Source organism: Desmodus rotundus, chromosome 10 (assembly GCF_022682495.2).
Source record: "Desmodus rotundus isolate HL8 chromosome 10, HLdesRot8A.1, whole genome shotgun sequence".
Lineage (NCBI taxonomy): Eukaryota > Metazoa > Chordata > Mammalia > Chiroptera > Phyllostomidae > Desmodus > Desmodus rotundus.
This window is the reverse complement of record NC_071396.1, coordinates 91,701,604-91,726,946: the sequence shown is the minus strand read 5'-3', so window position 1 is coordinate 91,726,946 and position 25,343 is coordinate 91,701,604. Positions and strand designations below refer to the sequence as shown.

General features: G+C 38.8%; 1 protein-coding gene across 2 annotated transcripts in view; it reads left to right on the top strand.

Annotated features, from left to right (window-relative positions):
* Positions 1 to 557: 557 nt before the first annotated feature.
* The window catches only part of RIT2 (Ras like without CAAX 2), a 284,937-nt gene continuing 260,151 nt past the window's right edge, over positions 558 to 25,343 (top strand). The window contains exon 1 of one of the 2 annotated variants that reach the window (XM_053912975.1): positions 558 to 622. Coding sequence is in view for 1 of the 2 variants with exons in the window: in XM_024580414.3 (XP_024436182.1) it covers positions 838 to 946 (109 nt within the window). In the remaining variant the exon portion in view is untranslated. Of the gene's footprint in view, positions 623 to 661; positions 947 to 25,343 lie in introns of those variants that run through there. The other variant, XM_024580414.3, reaches the window with a different exon arrangement.

Genomic DNA, 25,343 nt, shown 5'->3' with positions numbered 1-25,343 from the left:
AAAATATTTAAGAATCTCCTTCATGCTTGACAAGATCCTTGTGTTTTAGGTTGTCCCTAATAACCTAGTGTAAACAAGGATGATCCATGTCCAAACATGAGAGCTATCATTTCAACACACTAAAGACCGGTCCTGAAGAGCTACGAGTTACTGTTTGTTTGTTTGTTTTTCTAAATTGGTAGCAACTCTTTTCCCAGAATAAGAACTGTGGAAGGAGATGGTGATGAAAAGCAAGACGATAAGCAACAGACATCTTTCTTAATTCACTAACTCTGATTAGAAGAAAATAGTGACTTTGCAGCCGTAGCTACAGAAATCATCAGCCTGTGAGACACAGAATCTTCTACTAAGTCTCAGATTCACTCCCCTGTAGCAGCCCAGCCTGGAAGGTAGCCAAGTTTGTGTGCCCCCAACAGCTGGGACTGTGCAGGGGGCAAGGAAGGAGAAAGGACAGAGACAAAGAGTGAGGAAGGGAAATGGAGAAACAGAGGAGGGAAGGAGAAAAAACAAAACAAAACAAACAGTGAAAGAGACAGAGCAAGCCACAGGGAGAGAGACGCACACAGAGAGAACAGGAGCAATAGTGGCAGAGCAAAAGAGTGAAGGATCGGGAAGGAGGGGGGTAGGTAAAAGCCAGATTTTTATTGGAAGCAATTGAAGTGGTTGCTATGAGACCCGCTCAGAGCACAGGACCAACAGCCAGCCTGACGCTGATGGTTCTTACCTCTCGTACTAAACCTTTCTTTTGACACAGTTTTAGGGCTGCTTAATATCTGAGCAAGCACCTGACACAGGCGACTTTTTCCTTCTTTATTCTACTCCGGTCCCTCCGGTAAGATGGAGGTAGAAAGCGAAGCCAGCTGCTCCCCCAGCAGCGCATCAGCATCAGGCGGGTCCAGAGAGTACAAGGTGGTAATGCTGGGAGCAGGGGGAGTTGGTAAAAGCGGTAAGTTTTAATACCAAATGCTGGGGAAGGAGGAACCTCTGTAGAGGCAACTGTACAGAATTTTTAAAAAGTAACAATAGTAATGCTGATGCTGTCAGGGGCGAGCCTAGCTGCAGCAGCTAAGCACCAAGTATCTAGCAGGAGGTTTAGCAGCGTAAGGACTGTTACGAGATGCTGATGAGTCAGGACATTTGAGAGATAACCAAGGATGATATTTATAACTTTAAGAGGCTCATTTTTTCCTTTGATTTCCTGCTAAGTAATTTTTTTATCTTAATCTATATGTTTTTTTTTAAAAAATAACATGGCATTTATGAAATAATTATGGTGTATGAAAATATGCTCCTGTTCTCAAAAATATCAAGGGCTATGCATATTCAATGACATGCACATATGCAAACACAGACACACACGCAGGATTATCAGTGAGGATTATTGTGTCTGTTTGCTTGATTAGGGGCTTCCTGCCTCCCAGTCCTTGTCTGTGATCTGACAAAGCTAAAGTGTGTGTGGGCTTTTTAATGGAGAGCTGGGCTGTGAAAGTGGCAGCTGTTTAAGGAATGGTCTTCATTGTGGGACCCGTGCGGGGTGATGGAGCCAAACGTTGTTGTCGTTAACTGGATGAAAAGAGAAAACTACAAGGGTAGATAAAGATGAGGGTGTGCTAATGCAGGTAGAGTGGAAAATTGGTTATGATACATAAAAAGCAGAAGTTGTCAGTGGTTTGGTTTCTCGAAGGGCTTAAAAGGCCAAATATAACAAATTAGAGAAATAGATCTACAGTAGTGTTTGAGGCTGATTAAATATTGGACATCTTGGGGCTATGGCTGTCACTAGAACATAAATAGATAAACATAACTTTGTATATAAATTTAAAATATCCCATGGGAGATACATCTTTGGGGATCCCAGAAGGCAAAATAAATATTAGAGTTAGCATGGACAAAGAGTTTTTTTAAAAAAATTCAATAGTTTTAGGGCTTGGCAAAAAGATTCAAAGTTGAGGTCAGCATTATTGGTATAAACCTCCCCACCCAAAATAAAAGGCGATATGAAGTGGGTCCATAGTCATAAGAAGAGTTGATCGGTAAAGGAAGGGAAAACGAGAGCGAAACTGTAGCAGACAGCAAAGTAAAGAAGTTAGCAAAGTAGCAAGAGACATAAAGTTGAATCCCCCCTCCCTACAGGATTTACCACAAGAAGAAAAGAAAGAGGTAAATCTGGATGTGGTCAGTCAGTATGTGTATGTCAAATTGAGAAAACTTAGTCACCTGCCTAGGAAGGAAAGGTAAAGTGAAAAACTTCACAGGTATGTATGAATTAGAAATTAAAGAAACATTTAATGTAATGATTTGAAGAGGAAAGAAGCAAAATAGATGAAGTTTAAGGAGGGAGGGAAGGAGGAAGGTTATAGAGAAAATAATTCATATAAAATGAAACTATGCTTTGATAAAACCTAGTCAGTCAGACAAAATGAGGAAGCAAGAAACAATGTGAGAATAAAATATCAAAAAGAGAAAGAAACAGATCTAAGGAAAAGGCAGGGGACTAATCAGCAGAAAAGCCTCCAGCAGCTTATGAGGTCAGAGAGAGGCTATAAGGGCCCCATCAGGTGCCCATGTGTTACCTTTGATTGCTGGCTGGCGTTTTCTTGTTTTGTCAGGAGGTTGGATGATGTGGGAATAGAGTGATTAGGTTTTAGTCATTTATTCCATAGAAATGAACCTTGGAGAGAAGAGACGTTGGACAGCAGCATCCTTCAGCGATGTACTTATCCTGGAGATGGTATCATAGCTCCTATTTTCCTCCATGTATTGTTTGCACTGACAGGTCATCGTCACCTCTCAAATAATTAGAAATTTTTGACATACCAAAATTGTCAGCAGAGTGACCTGGTTTGCTCTCACCTCCACTTGGTACAAAAGATTTGCATAATTAAATACTTAGGCCAAACTTTTCCAGTGGGATAGACAGGAGCAGCCAGCTCAACTCAGAGATGATAGAGTAAAAGACAGTAAATAAATTCAGTTGTACTGACTTTATCAATAGCATACTTGGCTATTACTTTCAGAAAGAATATAACTCATACTACAATTCCAGGCTTAGAAAATGATGTTCTTAAGGCTAAATGTTTGGAATCAGTGTGATGGAATCACGTCTTACCCTTGGGCTTTGTCCCTATGACTCATCTGGTGTTACCAGTACGTGAATGTTCAGGCACTGATTCTCAATATTAATACCTTCTCTTGAAGGTTAAACTGTTGGCTTTCAAAGCAACTAAAATATTTTTGAGAATTAAAAAGCCACTTTTTGTGTTGCTGAAGATCTGGATCAATAGAAGCACAATTTACTTTCCTTCCCATGGTTTCAGTGGCTTATGTGAAAGGATCATACAAGTCAATTACAGTGGGTTGTGTGAAGGGATTTCAAGGGGGAGTCTGCTGTTCTGTAGAAACTAAAGAATATGTATGTATCAAGCTATCAACTGTTTCCAATTCTGAGTCTGTTTCAAGTCAGCCTTGAACATGAATGAGAAACTCAATTTACTGGGACCTTAACTTTTAAATGAACATAATCTTGGACATTTTCTATGCTTACTGAGAAATTAGAAGGTTTTTTAAAATCCATATTTTACTAAGACATACTTTGGTAAGTAGGAAATTTTAAAAGGATTTGCAACTTTCCTGGAGCAAAAAAAATTCCCACAAGATTGAAAAAGTATGTACTGTGTGAGAAATTTCAAACTACAAGTAAGCAATCAACAAGTCATTTAGAATGTATTATGCATGGGGCCTGTACTAGTTACTATGGAGGGAAACAAGAATGATGTGAACATTTATGAATCATCCATTATGGGCTACATGGTTTTCTCACTTATATTCACTCCTCTCCACAACCTGCTTAGGTGTCACCATTGTACAGATAGAAAAACTGAGGCCCAAGGAAACAACTTGTGCCTGGTCATAGAGGTAATCTATAGAGTTTGGGTGAAGTTTGATCTAACGCTATTACATTGTGTTTAACACCCTGGGCAGGAAGAGCGAAGAGTTCTGCCACTCACTATTAAGAGGAAGATAGGGCTGATGGTACTGCGTTCTCCACCTCCTGAATGTTCTATTTAGAAGAGAGCTAAACCATCTAGACTAACCCTCTCATTTATACACATACACCTTTTTGATCTTTAAATTAATCCAATTAAATATAATCTATAATTAATATAATTATAATAGTGCTTATATATATAAAACAAATGCTGTTTTTCTATCTATATAATGGGGCATTATACCCAATATTATCCAAGAATCCTATGAGTGCTAAGAAAACAGGATAAATAAGAAGTAGTCTCCCCCTTGTCTGCAAGAGGGGGACACTCAGGCCCTGAGAGTCCAAGGACTTGCCAAATGCGCACATAGGGTCATGGTGAGTCACACGGAGAACTTGACTCTTTTGACCCCCTTGAGGTGGTTTTTTCCCACCACACCCCAAGTTTTACACAGGGTAAGTACTAATTACCCACTGAATTTCATGTAACTTGGGCACATCCTTAGCCTTCTCTCTCCCTTTCTTCCACTGCCCACCATCCCTTTCCCTCCCTCAGAAAGAGAGAAAAAATTAAAATCTCACAACTATTGTTTAGGAGTTTACTGGAATCTAAACAATCCCTATAAATATTTTCTGGCCTAGTGGTTTGATTAGAAAGGCTGTTCCCCAACGACAGGGCATGATTAGTGTCTGCCTGCTTTCGCTGCATTCACATCTGGTCTCCCAGCGCAGACTCGCGTCATTCAGGGTATCTAATTCAATACTCCCGATAGATCTTTTCACAATAAAATACACTTTACCTATGCTGTTTTGTGATTCCATTTGAGGATAAAATAATTTAAGGAGGCAAGTAGGTTATCTATTCCCAATGCTCAGATGAGGTACCATAGGCACAGATATGTCAAGAAATGTGTCCAGGAACACACAGAAATAAATAACTACTAGGAAAAGAACACAAGTTCTCTATACTAAATTTTTTTTTTCATTATACTTCATGAGAAAGGTATCCAAATATCAGATGAGATCTACATGTTCTTTTCTAGTCCCTAGGAAACACCTTGAAATTACCTAGGTGAAATGTTGTGTAAAATTTTGTCAGGTGTGTAATTGGTGTAAAATTTGCAAATCACTGAGAAAGGAGAGGGTGTTGTTCCTAACAGTGACTCCAGACACGGCTCCTGCCCTCCAGGAGTGTGCAGTCTGGTGGGGGGAAATATAATGTGCACGACAGCGCGGTGAGTTTAAGGTAGGCCTCTCACGTAAGAGCTTTGAGAATTCAGAGTAAGGGGTGGCTAAATGGCATGTGAAAGTTATGAAGGAATCCCTGCAGAGATATTTGAATTGTGTATTAGGGGATGAGTAGAACTTCTTGAGACTGAGAAGGGAAAGTACGGCTTGCTCTAGGGTTGGAAAGGAAGAGAATTTATTGGGAAAAGAGCATGCAAAGGCTAACAGGAATGTGGGGGCTATAATGTTTTATAACTTGACACTTGATACCTTAGTGTCTTTTGGGACAGTTGGAAAAATATCTTTTCCAACTTAAAAATCTCTTTAAGATTTGCGTCAAACATATTTTCAGTTGACTGTGAAAAAGTCAAACCACAAATAACCTAAAAACATAAAAAGTATTCAGGAACTCCGAATTTATTAGAATGCATCCATTATAACTTTTTGGTAAAGGGAAAACTCATTCGTAAAATAAGCAATCATACTCTGCCCCACATTCTTCTGCAATTTGTCTCTTTTATACATTCGGAGTTTTATGTAGCAGGAATTTATAAAATGAAAGCAATAACAATATTTTCTGAGTTAAACAGAAGACAAAACAAACCAGTTCCTTCAACTGCAGTGAATTGGTATAAAAATGTAGAAAATCAAGCCTTTATGTGATGAATTAAATCAAGGCAAACAGCCAAGTGCATCATTCACATCCCTGAGGCTCTGCGTTTTCCCTCACTAGCAGAACTTCGGATCTGACAGTGCTAACCACTTTTACATCGTGACCATGCAGTATTGGAATCCTCTGAATTGCAAAGGCAAAAAAATAAATAAATAAACAAGGGAAAAAATAAATGATTTCAAGACTTGGGGGGCCCTCTGCTCTCACCCATAATTGTCACCACCCCAATAATACAGTAGATCATTATCGCTGTAAGCTGTCAGCAAGAATTAGCCAAGAGGTGCATATAAGGCTCACTAGCAAAGTAAATTGCTATCTACTCACTCAAGTAATGATTGAAAGTGTTATTCAGGTACAAGGTGTTGACTGATGATATTTCCAAGATTATATGCACTTTATATATTTTGCATTAATAAAAAAGTTAGTATAACTCTATGTCTTCATCAGAGAAAGAGCCTAAAAATGAATTAATTTGTATTGGTCCCTGAATACCCACATGGTGCTGGGCTCCTAACATTTAGACGTTCACTGTGGGGTCCCAGTGGCCAATGATCTGTCACCTTCACCTGCCCCCCTTTACTCCTCACCTGGATCTTATGAGGTAGAATTAGTGTCTGCATTTATAGGTAAGAAAACTGAGGCACACAGGAAAAAAGAGACACAGAGATATTCAATGGTGAACCTGAGATGCCTACACATACATGTCTAAGTTCAATGTGTATACTATTTTAATTTTACCACACTGACAGTTTTTATATTATTTCTTGAGAACTGGTGCAAGAAACCTGAGTTATAATTTCAGCTGATTTTTCATAGATGTATTTCAGACATCAGACAAAAATCATGTGTACACCAAAATACTTGACAAATTTTCATTTTCTACACAAACAACCCTTATGAGGCAGAATAGGGAGAAGCACAGGAAGTTCTGAACAAACATGTCAACATGTAGGCCCCAAAGGTATACTCATTGCATTTTGGTCCATTCAGAAACCCTTGGGAGTCTTGGCCACACAGAGAAGAAATGACAGTCCTCTCAACTTGAGAGGGATCAAATAACCCACTAGTGATAAGAAATTACTGAAACTGAGATCATACTAATAAAGAAAGTAGACAAGGTGCTGAATATGGCAGTTGAATTTTGTGCTGAACTACTACTGGGAGAATATTTTCTTTCTATCTATTGATTATCTATCTATCTATCAATCAATCTATCTATCTACCTATCTATTATTCTAGGTACACGCACAAACACATACCTACACAGAGGACCCCAGAGTAACACATGTTTGAACAGCACAGGTTCACTTACATGCTGATTTTTCAAATAAATTTGCATATATATGTTATCTTCCTTATGATTTTCTTGATAACATGTTTGAACTTTTCGATTACAGTTAGCATTCAATGTGACAGTAGTTTCGGGTATCCCACATAACGGTCAGCCACTTATGTAACTCACAGAGTGACTCCTGGATGGCTCGAGCAGCCCATGACCCTCAACATTTCCTTTTCTGCAGTTTACTTCGTTGTACGAACACAGCATGTAATACATATAACACAAAATAAGTGTCGGTCGACTGTTTATGTTATCCGTAAGTCTTCTGTTCATTCGTAGGCTGTTAGTAGTTAAGTATTTGGGGAGTCAAAAGTCATATGCAGATGTTTAACTGAGTGGGGGAAAGTGCCCCGACCCTTGTGTTGTCCAAGCGTCAACTGTGTGTGTTTTGTATGTGAAAAATGCCTTCCTTGTCCACTCTTTTAGTAGGAATAGAGGATATGTGTGTGTGCCTAGACCTGGGAAAGGCCCTGAACTATTAGCAAGATTTAGACACAACTGCTGCCTTCACCAGTAGGGTAAAAAGGATGCATAACCAGAGCAGTGTAATGCAGTGGGTCAGGTTCAAAGACAAAGATGCACACATGGCACTTTGAAAACAATGCACACTGTGGTCAGGAAGTTTGAGTGATCAAACATAGGATGCTCAGCTGCTCAGCTGCAGCACTGGAACCAGAAGCCTCCAGACCCACTTGCTCATGGATTTTTTCCATTAGACTATGCTGCCTCCCATAAACCAGCTTCAAATCTGCTCCTCCTCACTGGAGTTTAGGTTGTGGTGGTGACTGTTTCTGAGTGTACGCGTCTTTGCAGTGTGGCGGAGTTGTGACTGTAAATACACTGATGGATGGCAGTCCCCTGCGTTGCTCACAAGCCTGCAGGAAACTCTCTTATTTCTGAATATGGCTGTTTTTTGCAAAGCCCATCGACGATCTCAACTCACTTAGGCTTTGTGCATAAATGTCAGCTCTCTGATGACCATCACCAAATGGTGCCATCTGCTCTTCTGGTTCATCAGCAGGCACCAGCTAAGTGTCATTACTGGCAACTATGCCAGCTCATCCCTTCTGCCCTTTCTGCCTGCCGTGACCCTGCTCCAGCTTATACTGCAGCATGAGTGTTGGAATCTGACCTGATTGAATTTCCCCACTCTCAGGTATCTGCATCCTGCCGCTGCCAAGTACATGGGAGGAATAACATATACGCCAGGTTCTTCCTGGAGCGTGTGTGCGGAATGGACTGTGTGGGAGGGCGCTGGGGGATGCTGAGGGGGGTGGCCTCTCTGGAGATTTTGTTTTGAGAGGGGAATCAGAATCCACACAAGGTTTGGAATCCCAGGGAAAAAATGTTAAATTGAACTGGAATAGGATTGTATAGAAAATCTGTGGTGTCAACAATGGAACGGCAGACAAGAACTGTTAGCTAGTTAGACATGGTGTGGTGGGCAGGCTTGGTCTGTGCGCAGTAGACTGCTGGTACGGGAGGGCATTGTTTGTGTGGCTACTTAGCGAAAGGATGAGAAAACCTCGATTTCTCACTCCACAGTTCTTCTAAACAGGCTTTAAAACGTAAAGCAAACATGACAGTGCATATTTTTCCTTAAATCTTTATACACTCATAAAAAGGAATGATTCTTACTTTGTCTAAATGCTATCTTTCAGTTTCTTCCCCCAATGAAGAGCAACTAAGAGCCCACCTTTTTGAGTCTTTTATATAGATGCCTAACGCTGTTCTCAGTGCTTTCTTTATGTAGGTAATTCATTGAATCCTCCTAAACGCAGCAGCGTAGGCATGACAATTACCCCAATTTACAGACAAGAAAATTGAGGCTTGAAGAGGGTGAGTAACTAGCTCAGAAACCCAGAAGCTGCCGTGTCTGGGCAGGTCTTAGCCCTGCCAGGTCCCAGGCTCTTAACCACTGTCCACTGTGGCATCAGAGCCCTGTGTTCTTGATCTGCCCTTAATCTGCAAGGTGTGGCCTCAGCATACGCATTACGACAGAACAATGCGAGCGGCAGGTCTGAGCACCCTAAGAAGTCCAGACTTGTGTGTTCTCATCTGTAAAATAGGGATAACAACAATACTGCAATGACACATACTCATAGGCTGTTTGTAACAAAACATGGCACCTCGTAAATACTGAGTAACGCTTGTAACATGGATGGGTGACTTTGTGTTTAATTATTTGTCTATAACAGCACTTGGCCTTGCACAGGTCACTTAAGCTCTTGGAGTTTCCACATTCCTCATCCTAAAAATGACATTAATTAAAATGACCTCAGAGAATTCCTGCGTAGATACATTAAAAAATACTGTATAAAAATGTGTATTGTAGAGCTCGACATTACATCCTCATTATTTCTGTTGCCTGCCGGTGCCTGCCTGCTTACATGCCCTCTTTCCTCTTTCCCTCCCTCCTTCCTTTCCTTTTCTTTTCCTTTCTTCCTCCCATCCTACCTTCCTCCCTCCCTTCCTTCCCTCCTTTCCTCTCTCCTCTATTCCGTACCTCTACCTAAGCCAGTTTACCTCAGTAGGGTGTTGGGGTGATAACAGGTCTTTTACATGGGTTCTAGGAAAATGTGACTTGGGTTACATATTGTAAATGTGTCATTGTATCCACCTGCTCTATGCCTATTCTTGCTCTTTATATCTTTATATTGATTAGTTTCAGCTTTAGGCTCTTGAGTGGTAATTTCGGTGACAATAATAATGGTGGCTTGCTAGTTACCCTAGCAAACAATTCTTTTCTTCATTCTAACAGACCTAGCCTTCACACACGAACACACATACACACACACCACTGCTAGAGAAAGGATTTGGGGACAATTGCCTGGCCTTGCTACAACAGCTACAACGGGTCTGCTTAAGGAGCTAGAGTTTATAATAGAGCATGCCTGTGCTTGAATTGGGACTGAAATGAATTTCTCTAATACACATGTTGTTGTAATAAATTTTGAATAATTAGATGCTTCCTTTGTTCTCCACTGTAGCAGTGTTGCTACATTTAAGTGGAAAGAGTCATATTTAATAGTTGTAGGAAAAGCTTATAGTAAGCAACACACATATGTATTTATTTAGATTAAAGAAAGCAGACAATGTATTTAAAATCACAAGGAGCATATCTGTTATTTGAAATTGTAAAGACTAGCTAATCGGCCCCCTCCTGTCATCCTTTAACCTCCCACATCACATCCTTTTTTGCTGTCTGCATCACCCTCAGGCCAATTGTTCAGAGGTTCCATTCTGCTTCTTTCTTTTCCTGCCAAATGTCTTCAGTGGCCTGCCATTGCCAACAGGCTGACATCAAAGCTCACAGGATTCCTGACTTCTGAGACATGTGGGGCTATCTGTCAACTGGTCATCGAGGGTAACCCTGAGGCTAGTCAGACAGGAAGGTGTTTTGTGTTGGATGGCACAGAGGAGTCACACCAGAGAGGACAGGAATTTGTGAACCAGGAGGGGTCAGTAAGATGTTCAAATAGAGAGTTAAGAACACCATGGCAACAGAGTCAGATGGAATACAGGTGGGAAGATTCAGAACTGAGGTTACAAAGCATGAGGCGCTGTAGAAAAGTTATTCTACGTGGACCCTGGTATAATATGATTTGTGGACAGCGTCTCTCTCTTGGGTTCTCTCCGTGTCTCTGTCTCTTGCCCTCTCTCCATATAAGCTGTGCTCTGATCTAAAAAGACCCAGAACTACCATAACTATCTGTCTTCTAGAGAGTTTATTCTTCTTTTAGTTCCCTCAAATTCTTAAGACTGTTTTCTATAATATTCACATTAATTATTCCAACATAAGCTCTCTCCTTCTTTCTCTCAATTTATCTAGTTTTATCTGTCCTTCCAGATCCTGCACAAGTATTTCCTGCTCCTTAATGTCTTCCCAGTCTACTCCAGCCTAATATTCTCCCTCTTACACTCAATATTCTTTCTGACTATTATTCATTTGGTAACTGTTCAGAGCTACATAGTTTCTTCTAGCATGTGGTTTGTGGTCTTAAAATGTAATTTAGATCTTGCATTTTTGTTTAACTTGCTATCTTTTTATATTTTATCTCCCCATCTTGATTTCACGGTCCTATAGGATAGGAAATTTATTTTATATTGTCTTTTTTCCCATGAAACTAGTGGTAGTAAATTCTCAAAAATATTTATAAATTCAATTTTTCTCTTTCATTATTTGAGAAAATGCAGAGAGTAAGACATCCCACATATGTAGTGAAATACAACCAAGCAATATTCTAAAATTTTTGATACAAAGAGCCATGGATATAGAAAAAGAAATGGGCACCCATAGACACTTAGCAGGTATGTGATTATAGGGTAGGTCGCAACTTGCGAAGAAAGAATGGTCTTTAATGACAAAGAATTTGAAGATGAATAAGCCCACCGTATGTTTAGGATGCTTATTAACACAAAGAGGCCAAATTAAGATTGTTGACCAAAACTTGTCAGATAGTCAAGAACAAGTAAATGCAAATGCCTCGTTAAAAGAAATGATCACATGCCACACAGATTCTGTGGAATCAGAAGTAATGCAAATTCCTTGAAAGCCAACGTGCTGGATAGCTGGCAGCCAAATACATATGAGACCCTGAAAGTAACTCATGCTTCATTTTCCACTGAACACCAGGATTGGGGGAAGAGAAGTTTATTAAATGTCCTTGGAAAACCTGAGCAAACAAGCCCTTAGAACTTTGTTTCCTCTTGTGCTTTTGAGTTCAACATGATTATAAACATCTGAAAGAAAAATTATTTCTTGGTTAACTCAGAGGAAACCCGAGTTTGGTTGTGACTGTAACTGAATTATGAAGCAACCACGGGTTTCCATGTGTTTCTCCTGTCAGGGTGAAAACCGTGCTGGGTCATGATTTCACTTTGACAGCCTCTATTCTGAAATGAAGGGATGGACCTAGAGAGTATTATGCTAAATGAAATAAGCCGGCCAGAGAAAGACAAATACCATTATGATCTCACTTATATGTGGAATCTAAGGAACAAAATAGAAACAGAGGCATGGATACATGGAACAGACTGACAGCTGTCAGAGGAGAGAGGGGTTGGGGATGGATGAGGAAGGTGAAGGGATTAAACAAAAAATATATATGTAACACCTATAGACAACAGTGCAGTGGTAGCTAGAGGGAACGGGGCTGGGATAGGTGGAGGTAGATAAAGGGGGGATAAGTATGGATGGAAAGAGACTTTGCTTTGGGCAATGGGCACACAGTGCAGTGTGCAGATGATATTTTGTTGAGTTGTACATTCGAAACCTGTATGGTTTTGTGAAACAATGTCACCCCAATAAATTCAATTAAAGAGTAAAATAAAATGAAATGCAATGAAATACAGACATAGCACAGTACTCAATGGCTTCAGAACTTGCCAAACCCTACACTCATTGCATTTTGATGAGGAAAAAAAAATGTTTTGGCACTTGCACTTGCTCGGGACTCATGGCACTTGCTAGAATTTGTATGAGTCACGATGCCGCCCGCAAGAGATAATGCCTCATCACTCACGGCTTGTTTGCTACTTGTCAGTTTCGGCACTCGTCATGAGTTATGGAACGAATTAATGATGGGTACTGAGGTGCCACTCGAAAATAAAATAAAGTGAAGGGAAAGATAAACCCAGAGAATAGCAGACAATCACAGAAACATATTACAATCAAGCCATCCACTTTCTCCGTGATTTCAGGAAGCTCTACAATCAAGGGAAGATCCATTTCATAAGTAAGTGTTGCTGCTATGAAAAAAAAGCAAAAAATGTCTTTGCTAGTATTAAGAGCTTTTGCTTTCCATTTTGCTTACCTGCTCACTCCTTTCTACTCGCTTTGTTATAATGAAAGAACTTAAGCAAGCTAATATCAGCTTCTACCATTTCTTTACACATGCCCTTAAAATAAGTATCTCCCACCTACTTCATCACAGAAAAGCAAAGAGGAAACCTTTTTACATAGCATACTCTGCTGTGACAAGCACATGAGTTATCTGCCTCTCTGAGCTTATTTGCCTTTTCCTCGAGTATAATTCTGAGATAGCCAAGCATGTTTGAAGATGGATAGACATGCATTGAAATTGAAATTCAGTTCTGTTACTTGGAAGACAAGTAAGTGACTTTGCTGGGCCTTCCTCTTCTTCCTGATCTTTTGATGTTGGAGGACCTAGGGCTCATTTCTTGGACCTCAACTCGTCTTTCATTTTCTAGGTTATCTCATCCAGCACCTTGGCTGAACTTACGTATATTTGTTTGTTTGTCTGTTTGTTATCCTCTCCCAAGGACATTCTTTCATTGCTTTTAGAGAGAGAGAAAGGGAGAGAGGAAAGGGAGAGAGAGGAACATCGATGTGAGAGAGAAGCATAGACTGGTTGCCTCCTGTATGTGCTCAGATCAGGGATCAGACTCACAACCTAGGTCTGTGCCCTGATGGGAATCAAACTCACAACCTTTCACTTACAGGACGATGCTCCCACCAACTGAGCCACACCAGCCAGGGCTGTATCTTTAAGTCTTTAGATTAAATTAATTTAAAGAATATCCAGTTTAAAATCTTAAGGAAACATCATGAAAACGGCCAAAATTAAAGAGACTAATAATGCCAGATGTGGAGTAGGAAGGAATGGGAATATAAATTGGTACAACCATCAATTTATATGGAAAATGAGTTGACGCTATGTATTAAATTGAAGAAATGCATAAGCTGACCCTAAGATCTAGCAATTCTACCACTAGCTGCATATTCCCATCAAAATTTATGTACGTGTAGAACTAGAGGCAGAGCCAGACTATTCAGAGCAGCCTTTATTGCCAATGACCCCAAATTAAAAATGTAAATATTCATCAGTATAAGACTGAATGAATCAATTGTGCTAGACTATTACATATATATTATATATGTACATATAGTGTATCATTGGTAGAAGTAACCACAAAATCTGGGGTATTAGTCACCTTGAGGGAGGGAGGTGGCAGTGACTGGGAGGGCATGGGGATCTCAGAGTTCAGGAAGACTTCCTCGTCTGAGTATGGGGGTTGGTAGCGTGCGTCGTTACTTTGTGATAAACTGTAGAAATGTAAAGTTTTCTATTGTGCATCTTCTTAGAGTATACTAAATTTCACAAAAGAAAAGATTTGTAATATTTTAAAACATTATATCGTGTGTCCAGACTTTCTTCTTAAACTCCAGTCATGTATTCAACTCTCTACTTGACATCTTCACTAAAATAACCAATAACAAAAACTAAAAATGTCCAGAAATAAACTATAGGTCTTTTTTCCAAACTTGTCCCTCCTATAGCCCTCTCTCATCAGGAGCTGGCCACTCCATCCTCCTAGCTGCCCAGCACCAGTACCGTCGCCCGATCATGTGCTCTGTTCTTCTCTCACATTTCCATGTTCAATTCATAGGTAGATCATTTGGTTTTATCTTTTATATATATCTAGAGGGCCCTATTTTCAAATTTTAACTGTTACCACTCTGCTTCAAGTTACCATCCTCTTTTGCTTGTTTCTGCTATATTTCCCTAAGTGTTCCCTGTGCTTCTACCATTGTCCCCCACAATTTATTCTCAATATATCAGCCAGAGTGGCCCTTTAAAACTAAAATTCAGGTGTTGTTGTTCCTGTGCTTAATCCCCTGCCAGGCCCTGTTTCACTCACAGTGCTCTTAATGGCCTGTCATTCCTGTTACCCTCCTATGGCCTCTCTTGCTCTCTCTGTTACAGCAACACCAGCTTTCTTGCTAAACCTAAAATATGCCACACTTGTACACTCTTCTTTTAGGAGCTTTGTTCCAGCTTTTCCTCTTCCTGGGATACTTTTCTCCAGATAAATGCTTGGATTATGCCATTTCTTTCAATCATTGCACTATTATTATCTCAATAATAGTCTCTATAATTATCTCTATCCTGACCAGTCTATGTTATTGAAACATTCACCTTTTTACAATGCCCCTATACCCTTTTCCCTGTTCCACATTTCTTCTTTATATAGCACCTATTATTTTCACATTTAATAATTTATTATGTTATTGGTTATTCTTGGTTTCCCAGAAACAGGTCTGTTTTGTACTTTTAAAGTTTCTGGTGCCTACATGAAATAAAGAGTTTCCTGATCTTGTGAAGCGCAACTTCTTCATCTCTAAGTATGGATGATAATGCCACCATAGCTGGGGACTTTAAAGTCCAGAGTAGTGGCAACAGAGATTGGAAGTCATTAGATTCTGGACACATTTTGAAAGAAATGCTGGAAGATTTAATGATCAATAGGAGAGGGTTGTTAGCCCAAGCAATTAGAAGGATGGTTTGTCCATCAACTGAAATGTGGTTATTATATGGAAAGTTCTTGGCACTAAAAACACACAAGCTTATTCCTTTAATCTTATATAGCAAAATAAAATGTTCATAGCTCTTGACATTGTAGAGAGATAAAACATAGACACATTTTATGATCACTAGATGTTTATATTCCAGTTGTATTCAAGGCCTTTCAAACAGATCTTTTCAAATGGAACTGTAGCTCTGATATGAAGATTAAATGTAATAATCCAAGTAAGTCAGTATCATACTTATAGTAGGTGTTTGATGCTTGAAATTATTCTTCGTATATCTATTAATAAAAAGATTGGTACCTGAGTAAGAAAGGGAAACAATAGATATAAGATACAAATTCAAACTTACATTTGCACATTCTAATGGGAAGAGAGCAAATGAAAGCTTATTTATAGATCATAGAATCTTAGAAATCTCTGTTTAGAATGTTTTAAACCAAGCCATTCATTATTTAGTAGGAAGCTTAAATGTATTGAGCCCTTGCTTTCCAGCCATTGTTCTGATTAATAGAAACATAATATTGAATTAGCTCCCACCCCTGCCTTCAAAAAACTCCGGCGTGAAGGTAAAGAGAGACAAATAATTGGGAAATTACATCTACTGAAGCTTTAAAGTGGATCTTGATGGTGTTCTTTCCCACATAAACTTACTTTATGTAATTCACCTAGAACCAGAATAGAAGACCATAGAACCTCATCCCCTCCTTTCCTTGTGTGACCCTCTCCTGACAACAGTCATGTGCCAACAGCCTCGTGGCCCCTTCCTGTTTCTCTGTTTTATCCCAAATACTCACCTGACTGCTCACTCACCCATGGCTGGGTTTGTTTCCTCTAGAGTGTGCTTAAGAGCACAGTTTTAAGACTCTGCTACCAGCACTCAAATCCTGCGATCTTGGGCATATTACTCAGCATCTCTGACTTCCAGTTTTCTTATCTGTCAAATGGAAATGATAATACAATGGTCTAGCAATGAATTAATGAATAGCTTTCCAATAAATTAATGAGAACAAAGTACTTAGAATAGTACCTGGCACTCAGATAGAAGTACTAGCTACTGTTGTTGTTATTGTTATTATGTGTTTCCAAAAACACTATTCAGTCCTTGTCAGGCTGAAGACTATGCTTTCTACATTTTGTCCAATACTGAGATAACTTTCCTTTTTCTTTATTCCCAGAAAAGCATTTCTCATATACTTCCTTACCTATAACAGCTGTTACGTGGAGTTTGGGGTTAAAAAAAAAACATTCCTGCAATTGCAAGCAAATGATCTGGAGTGGTGGGGAGTGGTTGTCTACTAGTTCTAGGGAAGGAGGTGGTTTCTAATTTCCTAGTCTTCAGTCCTTCCCAGAAAGGAAAAGGCATGTTTCTGTACTTTTTGAAAACTCTCTGTTTGACAGTAAACTCTCTACCTGGAATCACTCTGGATACTCAAGGAAGGAGTTTCTAATACATTTTCCAACATTGCAAGCTTCTGCCCATATTTGTTTGTTTTTTAATACGAAAACCTCATGTATAATGAAAGTTTAGGAAAGCCTGGGTAGCTTTAGTAGTTCATTCAATTTGAAATTACCCTGGAAGGTCATACGTTGTACATCGCTCTGGGTTGCTCTCCATCACTCCTGGCATGTGCAATTATTTTTAATTTTCAAATTTTATAGCTAGCACTTCAATTACATCAGCTAATCCCTATCTAACTAATAAGGTCCTCTGTTTCCACCTTTATTGATTAATCATCTGCTGGAGTTTTTAATATCAATTTGTGTTTAATTTGCTAATATTAAAAATGCCTCATTCTTGACAGTGATGTATGGTCCTCCAAAAGACAGGACTTCGGTTTTGATATATGTAATATTGAGTTCTCTAGAGTCTGGCTGGAAACCTGTCGTGGGAGATCATTGTAGTAAAGAGCCCTGTAAGGGACACTTTTCAGGTCTTTAAGAACTTTCCTGCTGCCTGGGAGATAAACTGTTTTTGTTTTTGTTTTTGTTTTTAAATTCAGACTTCTAGCCCTGGCTAGTGTGGCTCAGTGGATTGAGCGATGGCCTGTGAACCTAAGGGTCGCTGGTTTGATTCCCAGTCAGGGCACATGCCTGGGTTGGGGGCCAGGGCCCCAGGTGGGGACGCATGAGAGGCAACCACACATTGATGTTGTTTCTCTTCCTTTCTTTCTCCTTCCCTTCCCCTCTCCCTAAAAATAAGTAAAGTCTTTTAAAAAATTAAAAAATAATAAAAATAGCACCAGCTTCCAAAATTACTCCCCCAGTTGGAGCTGTTTCATTGCGCAGATCCTTTGCTCCAGCCAGTGGAGCCTACTGTCTCCCACACAAACCTTATGCAGTGCTACCTAACGTCTGCATAAGTAGTTCTACTCAAAGACCTTCCAGTGACATTGACCTTCTGAAATTTTCTCTGCCTATTTAAATTCCATTTATTTTTCAGGATCCACGAGGTGAACATCCACACCCAGAGTAATTTATTCTTCCTCTCAATATTTCTAGCTTCTACTATCTATACTATTCATTTTGATTTATATATTTAACCTTCTTTGTGTATGACCTAGCTCTTCATTATAATATAAACTCCCTTAAGTTAAAGTCTAGTTTTCTGTGCTATATGCCAATAGTTCTCATGGTGTGGTCCTGGTTCTTAGCTGCTGCAGCATCTGGGTACCTGTTAGAAATGCAAATTCTCAGGCCCCACCACAGATATACAGAATCGGATGCACTGAGTTTGGGGCCAAGAATTTGCATTTTAAAAGATGTTTTGGTATTATTATATAAGCTTAAGTGTGAGAGCCAAACTGGTCCACAAATTTAAATGGATAGTGAAGTCACCTGGGAGAGTTTTTTAAGTTCTGATACCTAGGTATTATCCCCAGAGATCTGGATTGTACTGGGGGCAGCCTGCACTCTGAGGTGTTTTCAAAGTTCCCCATATGATTGTGCATCTATCGTGCAGCAGCATTTGGAAATTAGTACTCTGCACCTTACTGCTGCTTTCTCTCCCACAGTGGTCAAAGCTAAGCACATATTAGACCCTTGCATATTTTTTAGTTAAAATGAGTTTCTTCTAACTCCAACAAGAGCTCAAACCCTTTGGAGAGGAACAAAGACACATCTCTTACTGGACATGAAACTGGTTTTGGAATTCTTCCTCCATTTCTTTTCATTCCTCCATTACCTTCCCTTTTCGGTCCATTAGATATTATCTTCAGCATCATACTTTCCAAAGAACTGTACATGTAGCATACAATGTACTTATTCAAGCAATTGTGTATGTGACAATTATGACATAAAAGATTTTGTGAATTATGTTAAGAAATTTCCCTGGGATTTTATTTTTTAAAATATTTTTCAGTGTGAAATACTTGATACATATAAAAATATATGTAATGAGGAGGTCACGAAAATAATAAAACAACTTTGTACCCTACCACTCAACTTAACGGGTATTTTAGTTGTTTTATTAAATATCTTTAATCACCAAAGAAACTAACATGATTTTCAAACCATTTTAGATATTATAGGCTAATGAAAGAAATGTATAAAGGCAAGACTATGTTTCCATCAGTCTTTAAACATACGATGTACGTAGGGTGTTCCCATACTAGCATGTGTCTTTGGCATGGAAGTAGGAATCTATGTTGTCACTTGGACAGGAATTTGGCATTTTATGAAATAATCTACACAATTCTGTGCTATTATGAGCACTCTTAGCTCTTTTTGAAAATGTGGGTTCGTATTTGGATTCCGGGGGCCTGTCTATCTTCATTAGACAATGCCCTTTCCTAAACCTTCTGACAGACCCGAAGTAAACATTTGTTGGCAAATTACTGTATATATTCACTCTGTTTCTCTCCTGCCATCTTTTACTCCAGTGTGAAATACTTTCCCTGCTCTGGTTGTTTCATCTCCCGAACACGTATTCTGTAGGAGACTTTTCCCGATTATCGATACCTCTGCCAAGTTTTAATTTTTGTGAAGGTAGACTTGTTGTATAGGGTTATTCACTGTGCTCTTATAAGCCAGAATCTTTCAACAGATTTGAGGGACCAAACATCCCCTGATTTTAAATGTCTCACCTTTAATCTTAGAGTAAGGAAAAGCAGTACATTAGATAATGTCTAAACTCCTTATATATATTTCTTCAGAAATAATAAGGTTAAATATCTTTTTCAATCAAATCATCATGGCAATTCAGTTAAATACTTAAAATCTTCATTTCTGAAGTACTACTTAATTTACCAAATCAGCCAGTGCATGAAGTTATATTGCAGATAAATTTGTAGATAGATATTAGAGATATAATCTCCCTTGTGCCATTTTGGTTTAGATAAAATGATTACATTGAATTTAAAATGAAGTTTACTTTTTTGCATATGAAAAGGTGATTTAAATAAATTTGCTCCTAAGTAGTATGTTTTAAATGTATTTGTGTATTTGTTTATGGTTTCAAACTGGATTTACCACCTCAGGTTTTCTAACTGATGGGAAAAACACTTGTTAATTTATGTCTGATATTTTGACTTATTTTTATGCCTCATTTCCTGAAGTTATCTCTCCCTATGCCATTCCATAATATCTATATTAATATATTAATTGTGATGTTTTATACAAACAAGAAGCAAGGCAGACGTGGTTACCAGCTTCCCCAAATATATTTTCAATGCAAAACACGACATCAAACCCTTTGTCTTGAATGTCTTCTTTAGTCCCTTTAATGACATCCAACTCAATTCAGAATAATTAAAAATTCATAGTGCTATAAAAAAACAGCTGAAGAGAAAATATATTGCACAGTATATGACCAGTGATACACAATAAGAAATGATGGAAAGCAAAAGAGGATAAATTTGAAGCTGATCTATATGCTGGTATTTCACATCCAGCTCCAGCCAAAATTCAGTAAATTCTCATCCTCTGTAATCCCTCTCCTCTGATACTCAATGCTGTGAAAATACATAATCACTCAATTTTTCTCTGGCTTCCTCGACCTTCTGTGTCTTCCACCAGAGTCACACTGAGTCATAGAGGAGCCAGAGGCAAAATGAAAAACCACTAATAATGATTTTGATAGATTTTTTCATTAGTTTTAAATTTTGAACTATTGCTTTAAAATTATTTTTTGATAAGTGAATGTCTGCCCCATCCCCTACATTTTGTGCTCGCCACGCCCTCCACCCATCCTGGCTTCCGTTTTCAACTTTGCTCTATATGCACATCATTTCCTATGTCATCCAAAGCTTGATAGCTCATCTGGCAGAGTCTCTCATATAATGTAAAAATGAAGAGTGTGCAATGAAAGTAAAATCTAGTTTTCCAAGATGTGGTGTCATTACTGACGTGACAACTGGACCCCACAGTGATCTGCATGATCTTTACCAGTTTCCACAGGTGACTCTGTCCCCCATATCTCCCCTTAACCAAAGTGCTGTGGTTGCCTTATGCACATACAAGACATTTTTTTTCCTATTTTTTCCCTGACCTAACACAGAGTCGATTTCTTTGGAAATTTCACTTCTCCATGCCGACAGGTTCCGTCACCTGTAGGCACTCAGGATATTCATTCCGTATTCCCTCGTCACGTGTTTGAACGTGCCTGCTTCTTAGAAACACCTGCCCAGCACTCCTCCCTTACTAGACACAGTGATGGGGGCTAAGTAGAAAAGAAGCATCTGTACAATACATTGTTGATAGTAATACCCTCTTTAAAAAACACATTTGCGTGAGATATAGCCATAGTTAGGGTGATTTATGGCTACAGAAAATCAGAGAAGCACATTTTTATCTTCTCCCTTGTTAAGTTTTACTATTGTTAATGGAGAGTGAGCTATAGCAGACTCTTACAGTCTCCGGGAGGTGAGGATTTTTCCTTGACTGACAGTGACACAGTTTAATGAGAAACACTGCAGTGACCTTCACCTCTCTGGGGCTCAGTTCTCTCATTTAAAAGATGAAAGTACCGAATTAGTTTAACTCAAGATGTTTCCCAGCTCTTAAAATAATTCTCCCATCTACTTACATGATTCCTCAGGAAGTTTCTCTGTGTTTGAGCCAAGCTAGTAAGTGTGACTGACATTGCACCGTAATTTCAATCTTCTTTTAAGTTATAGTCATTGTATAAAGATATTTGATTATGAAAAATTGCATCATTTCAATTTCCTTTTAGTAACATCAAGACTGAAACTTCCTCTGATCATTGCCGACTGGCCCAACACAGAGGCAAAATAAGAGACCTATCCTAAGATCTAATTTCCAGCCATGATTCCTTGCTTTAATAATACTATATTGCTTGCAATTTTATAATACTCTCTTGCTGGCTGTCATTTCTGGGGCATTTACTTGATAACAAGAAACGGGAGACAAAAGTGTTGCCTGCATGCTGAGCTTCTGTGCTTACAAGTCAACAGGAAGCTTGTATTCGGAACTCTGATCCTCCAAGTTTGCTCTCACAGTCGTCTGTCACCTGAAGGAGGACTGAAGATCTCTAGAAGGCTCCCAGCATACATACCTACAGTTAATCTTGAGATCATATTTAAGTCTCACAAGCTTCTATATACACTCGATATTCAGGGACAGTTTATTCTACCATTTTCATGGGAAATCAACACCCTTGATTTTTGTTTTCAGAGAATAAGAGCACTTTTACACAAGTATCTCAAGGCATCTCATTCAAACCTCATAATACCGTGAACTGAGCAGGGAGGTTTGATTCTCCATTTTAAAAAAGAAGAAACAAATCTTGGATGGTGGGTCTTAAAATCAATTGGACCCTGAGTCTTCTGACTCTAAGAGCCTCAATCTGGGGGATTAAAGGATATCTCCAAGGAGCTCTGACTAAAAGAGAGTGTTTCTTGGGGTGGGGTTACTGCACAGGCACCTGTACAGCGAAGAGTCTCTTTCTGTATACTCTAACAATTTTACAAAGGGGATGAAGAGCCTAGTAGCTTGGAAAGTAGGAACATATTTAATATAGTGTCTAACATGATGCCATAGATAGAAGAGTTCTGTGACCTGTTCTTCCCATAACTATCATTACATTTATTTATGAAGTGATGCATATGAAGTGATGAGGTCATCAGGATATCAAAGCTTGGACTTCTATCAATGCTTTGAATTACTTTACTTAGAAATATGTAGCTAGTGCTTCGCTACATATAGCTAAGCTTGAAAGGAAAATGGACTCACCAGAGGATTTTTAAAACATCACTAAAGAAGTAAAGGTTAAATAAAACAGATGATATCCTCTCTTAATTACGACAGGCAGGGATGGGACCAAGAGCATTCAGAATCCTAAATAGCAGATAATCCAAAGGTCATCTTTGCCTTTGGTGCATATAATAGAATTCTTTTGTAGCCCATCTCCCTGCAATGTAACTGAATGGCAATTTTGTTTTAATTTCCGGAGAATAATCCAGTTTAAGGTGGAGGGCTCAGGGGCACACGTGGCTCCCAGGAAACAGACTCACATCCCAGCGGCAGGAGAAGGGATCAGTGAAGTTAATCATGACCTCGTGCCCAAGGCCACATTTCCCAGAAGGCAGGAGTTTCCAACAGGGCTATGGAAAAGGCTGCGTTATTCAGCACTTTATTCCCTAAACAGTTTTAATACCCTCACTTGCTATAACACCCAGAGCAAATTCACGATATAAGTGCCAAGATAATCATACTTATTGGTGAGAAAAAAATAAAAACAGAAATGTAACTTGCCTCTATCTCAAGATTTTCATGTGTAGTCTAGTGTCCCCCTCCCCCATGAATTAAAGTATAAACACTTTGAGAGCAAATTATATTTTATTCATGAGTATCACAGCACAGAGGCCATTGCCATCAACAGAGCTAATGTTCAGTTTATGCAAGTTAGAAGAAAGAGTGAATGAAACTCATTCTCTTTATTTCCTTTTAAGTTTAGGTGGAAGAATTTGATTTAAAGACATTACCTAGAGAAGTATAGATTAACTTTTAGTTCACCGTATTTTCAACGAACCTTCATTCTATATTTCCCCCTAATAATAGATGAAAAAACCTTTACCATATATTTTTTCCACACTTCCATATATGTCTCCTTATGTTACTTTTGCAGGGACAAATATTACATGAAGGAGGTCAGGTCCCCCTTTGTTGGTTACTAGGGATTCAGCTGTTTCATAATGATCCAAGGAAAGTGGACTGGGAACTGAGAAAATGGCGAGAAATAATTTTGACCAAATACACTGTGCTCATCAAAGTTCAAGTTCAATAAAATATCTGTGGACAAATTTAATGAAGAATTCATTTTGATTTTTGTTACTAGTTGTTAATGAAAATCATGAAATGATTTATAATAGACTAATTTGCTATGACTTGGTATATTTCCCTCTATTCTGTTTCTATTATTTCTCTCAATTCCACCAGTCCTTTCACTATGAGAAAAAAAATATGTAACAGAGACATCCATATACGTCCACCTCCTGTATTCATGCAATATAAGGGATAGGCAACCCTCCATACACTTTCATTTTTCTAATAAACTACTCTGATTACTCTGCTTACATATAAAATTAAATTTATTAGAAACATTTGAGCACTGAAATAGATCATCATTTTAAAAATGTTGGGCAGCTGCAAAGTATCTCTAGCAAATAGTGACCATAATAACCCTCTAATAATATTTGAAAGTCCTCAAAGTTTTTGCTCTGTTCTCACAGTTTCTCTAAGAGCCAGTAAAATATGGTATATGGTATAAAATATGGTATATGCCTATTTCAAAGGTGACAAATAAAAGATACTGTTAACAGTTTTGCTGGAGACTACTTAGCAATTATGTGGCAGGAATTGAACTAGAGCCCAACCCCTCTGATTATTGGCTATTAGCTATGTAACTGTTCCTAGAGATGAGTAATAAAATTAAGACACAGCACAATTATTAAGATACAATAGGTTGACAAGTATGTATAATTTGAGGTAAACCTTGACTCCCAGAGGTAGCTCTCATATCATTTTCACGTGTTTTGTTTCCAAAAATAGTTATTATATGTGTCAGTATCATTGACACAATACATTGTTGTACAGGGTGTTAGGTCTCTTTCTTTACTTCCCCCACACTTGCTGCTCCTCCGCTGCAACTCCTCTGTGTCCACACGCAGAGTGGTGTTTAGCCTGGTGAGCGAAAGAGGGGCAGCAGGTCCCCAGCACTAACTACCACACCAAGGACCCCCAACAACTGCAGCAACTTCATGGCAAGAATAATAAAAAAATGAACAAATACCATGCAATAACCATGAGTTTTCCGTGTGCTATTGGCGCAGTTAGACAAACTGCCTGAGACTTCACTGAAACTAAGAGGAGGAGGTGATACAAGACAGACATCTAAAGAGGAGCGTTTTTGGGATCCTGTTGTGTATGGCTTTTGGTCCTGATATTATTGAATGCATGTACTGTGAAAGTAGAAGACAGAACTTCACCACCCCTGTTGGGCAGGACTAAGGAAGGTAAACTCACAATTATAACTAAACAAACCCACCCTCCCAAATTGTTTGGGGTTTAAAGAGAGAAATAGGTACTGAAACGCTTCATTCGGTTGTTTTGAATAGTGTTAGGTATTGAATATGATATGTATGTATATGTAAACTCAGAATAGTGAATAGTGTCTGGCACATAGTAAGGGTGGTGTGTTATTATTTGTAGCAAATATTTGAACATATCCAGGTGTTACAGTGATTATTTTTTGGATGACATTTTATTTTCACCTGTGTAATCTTTCATGACCTACTTGGGACAGGTGTGTCACCTGTTGGGAATC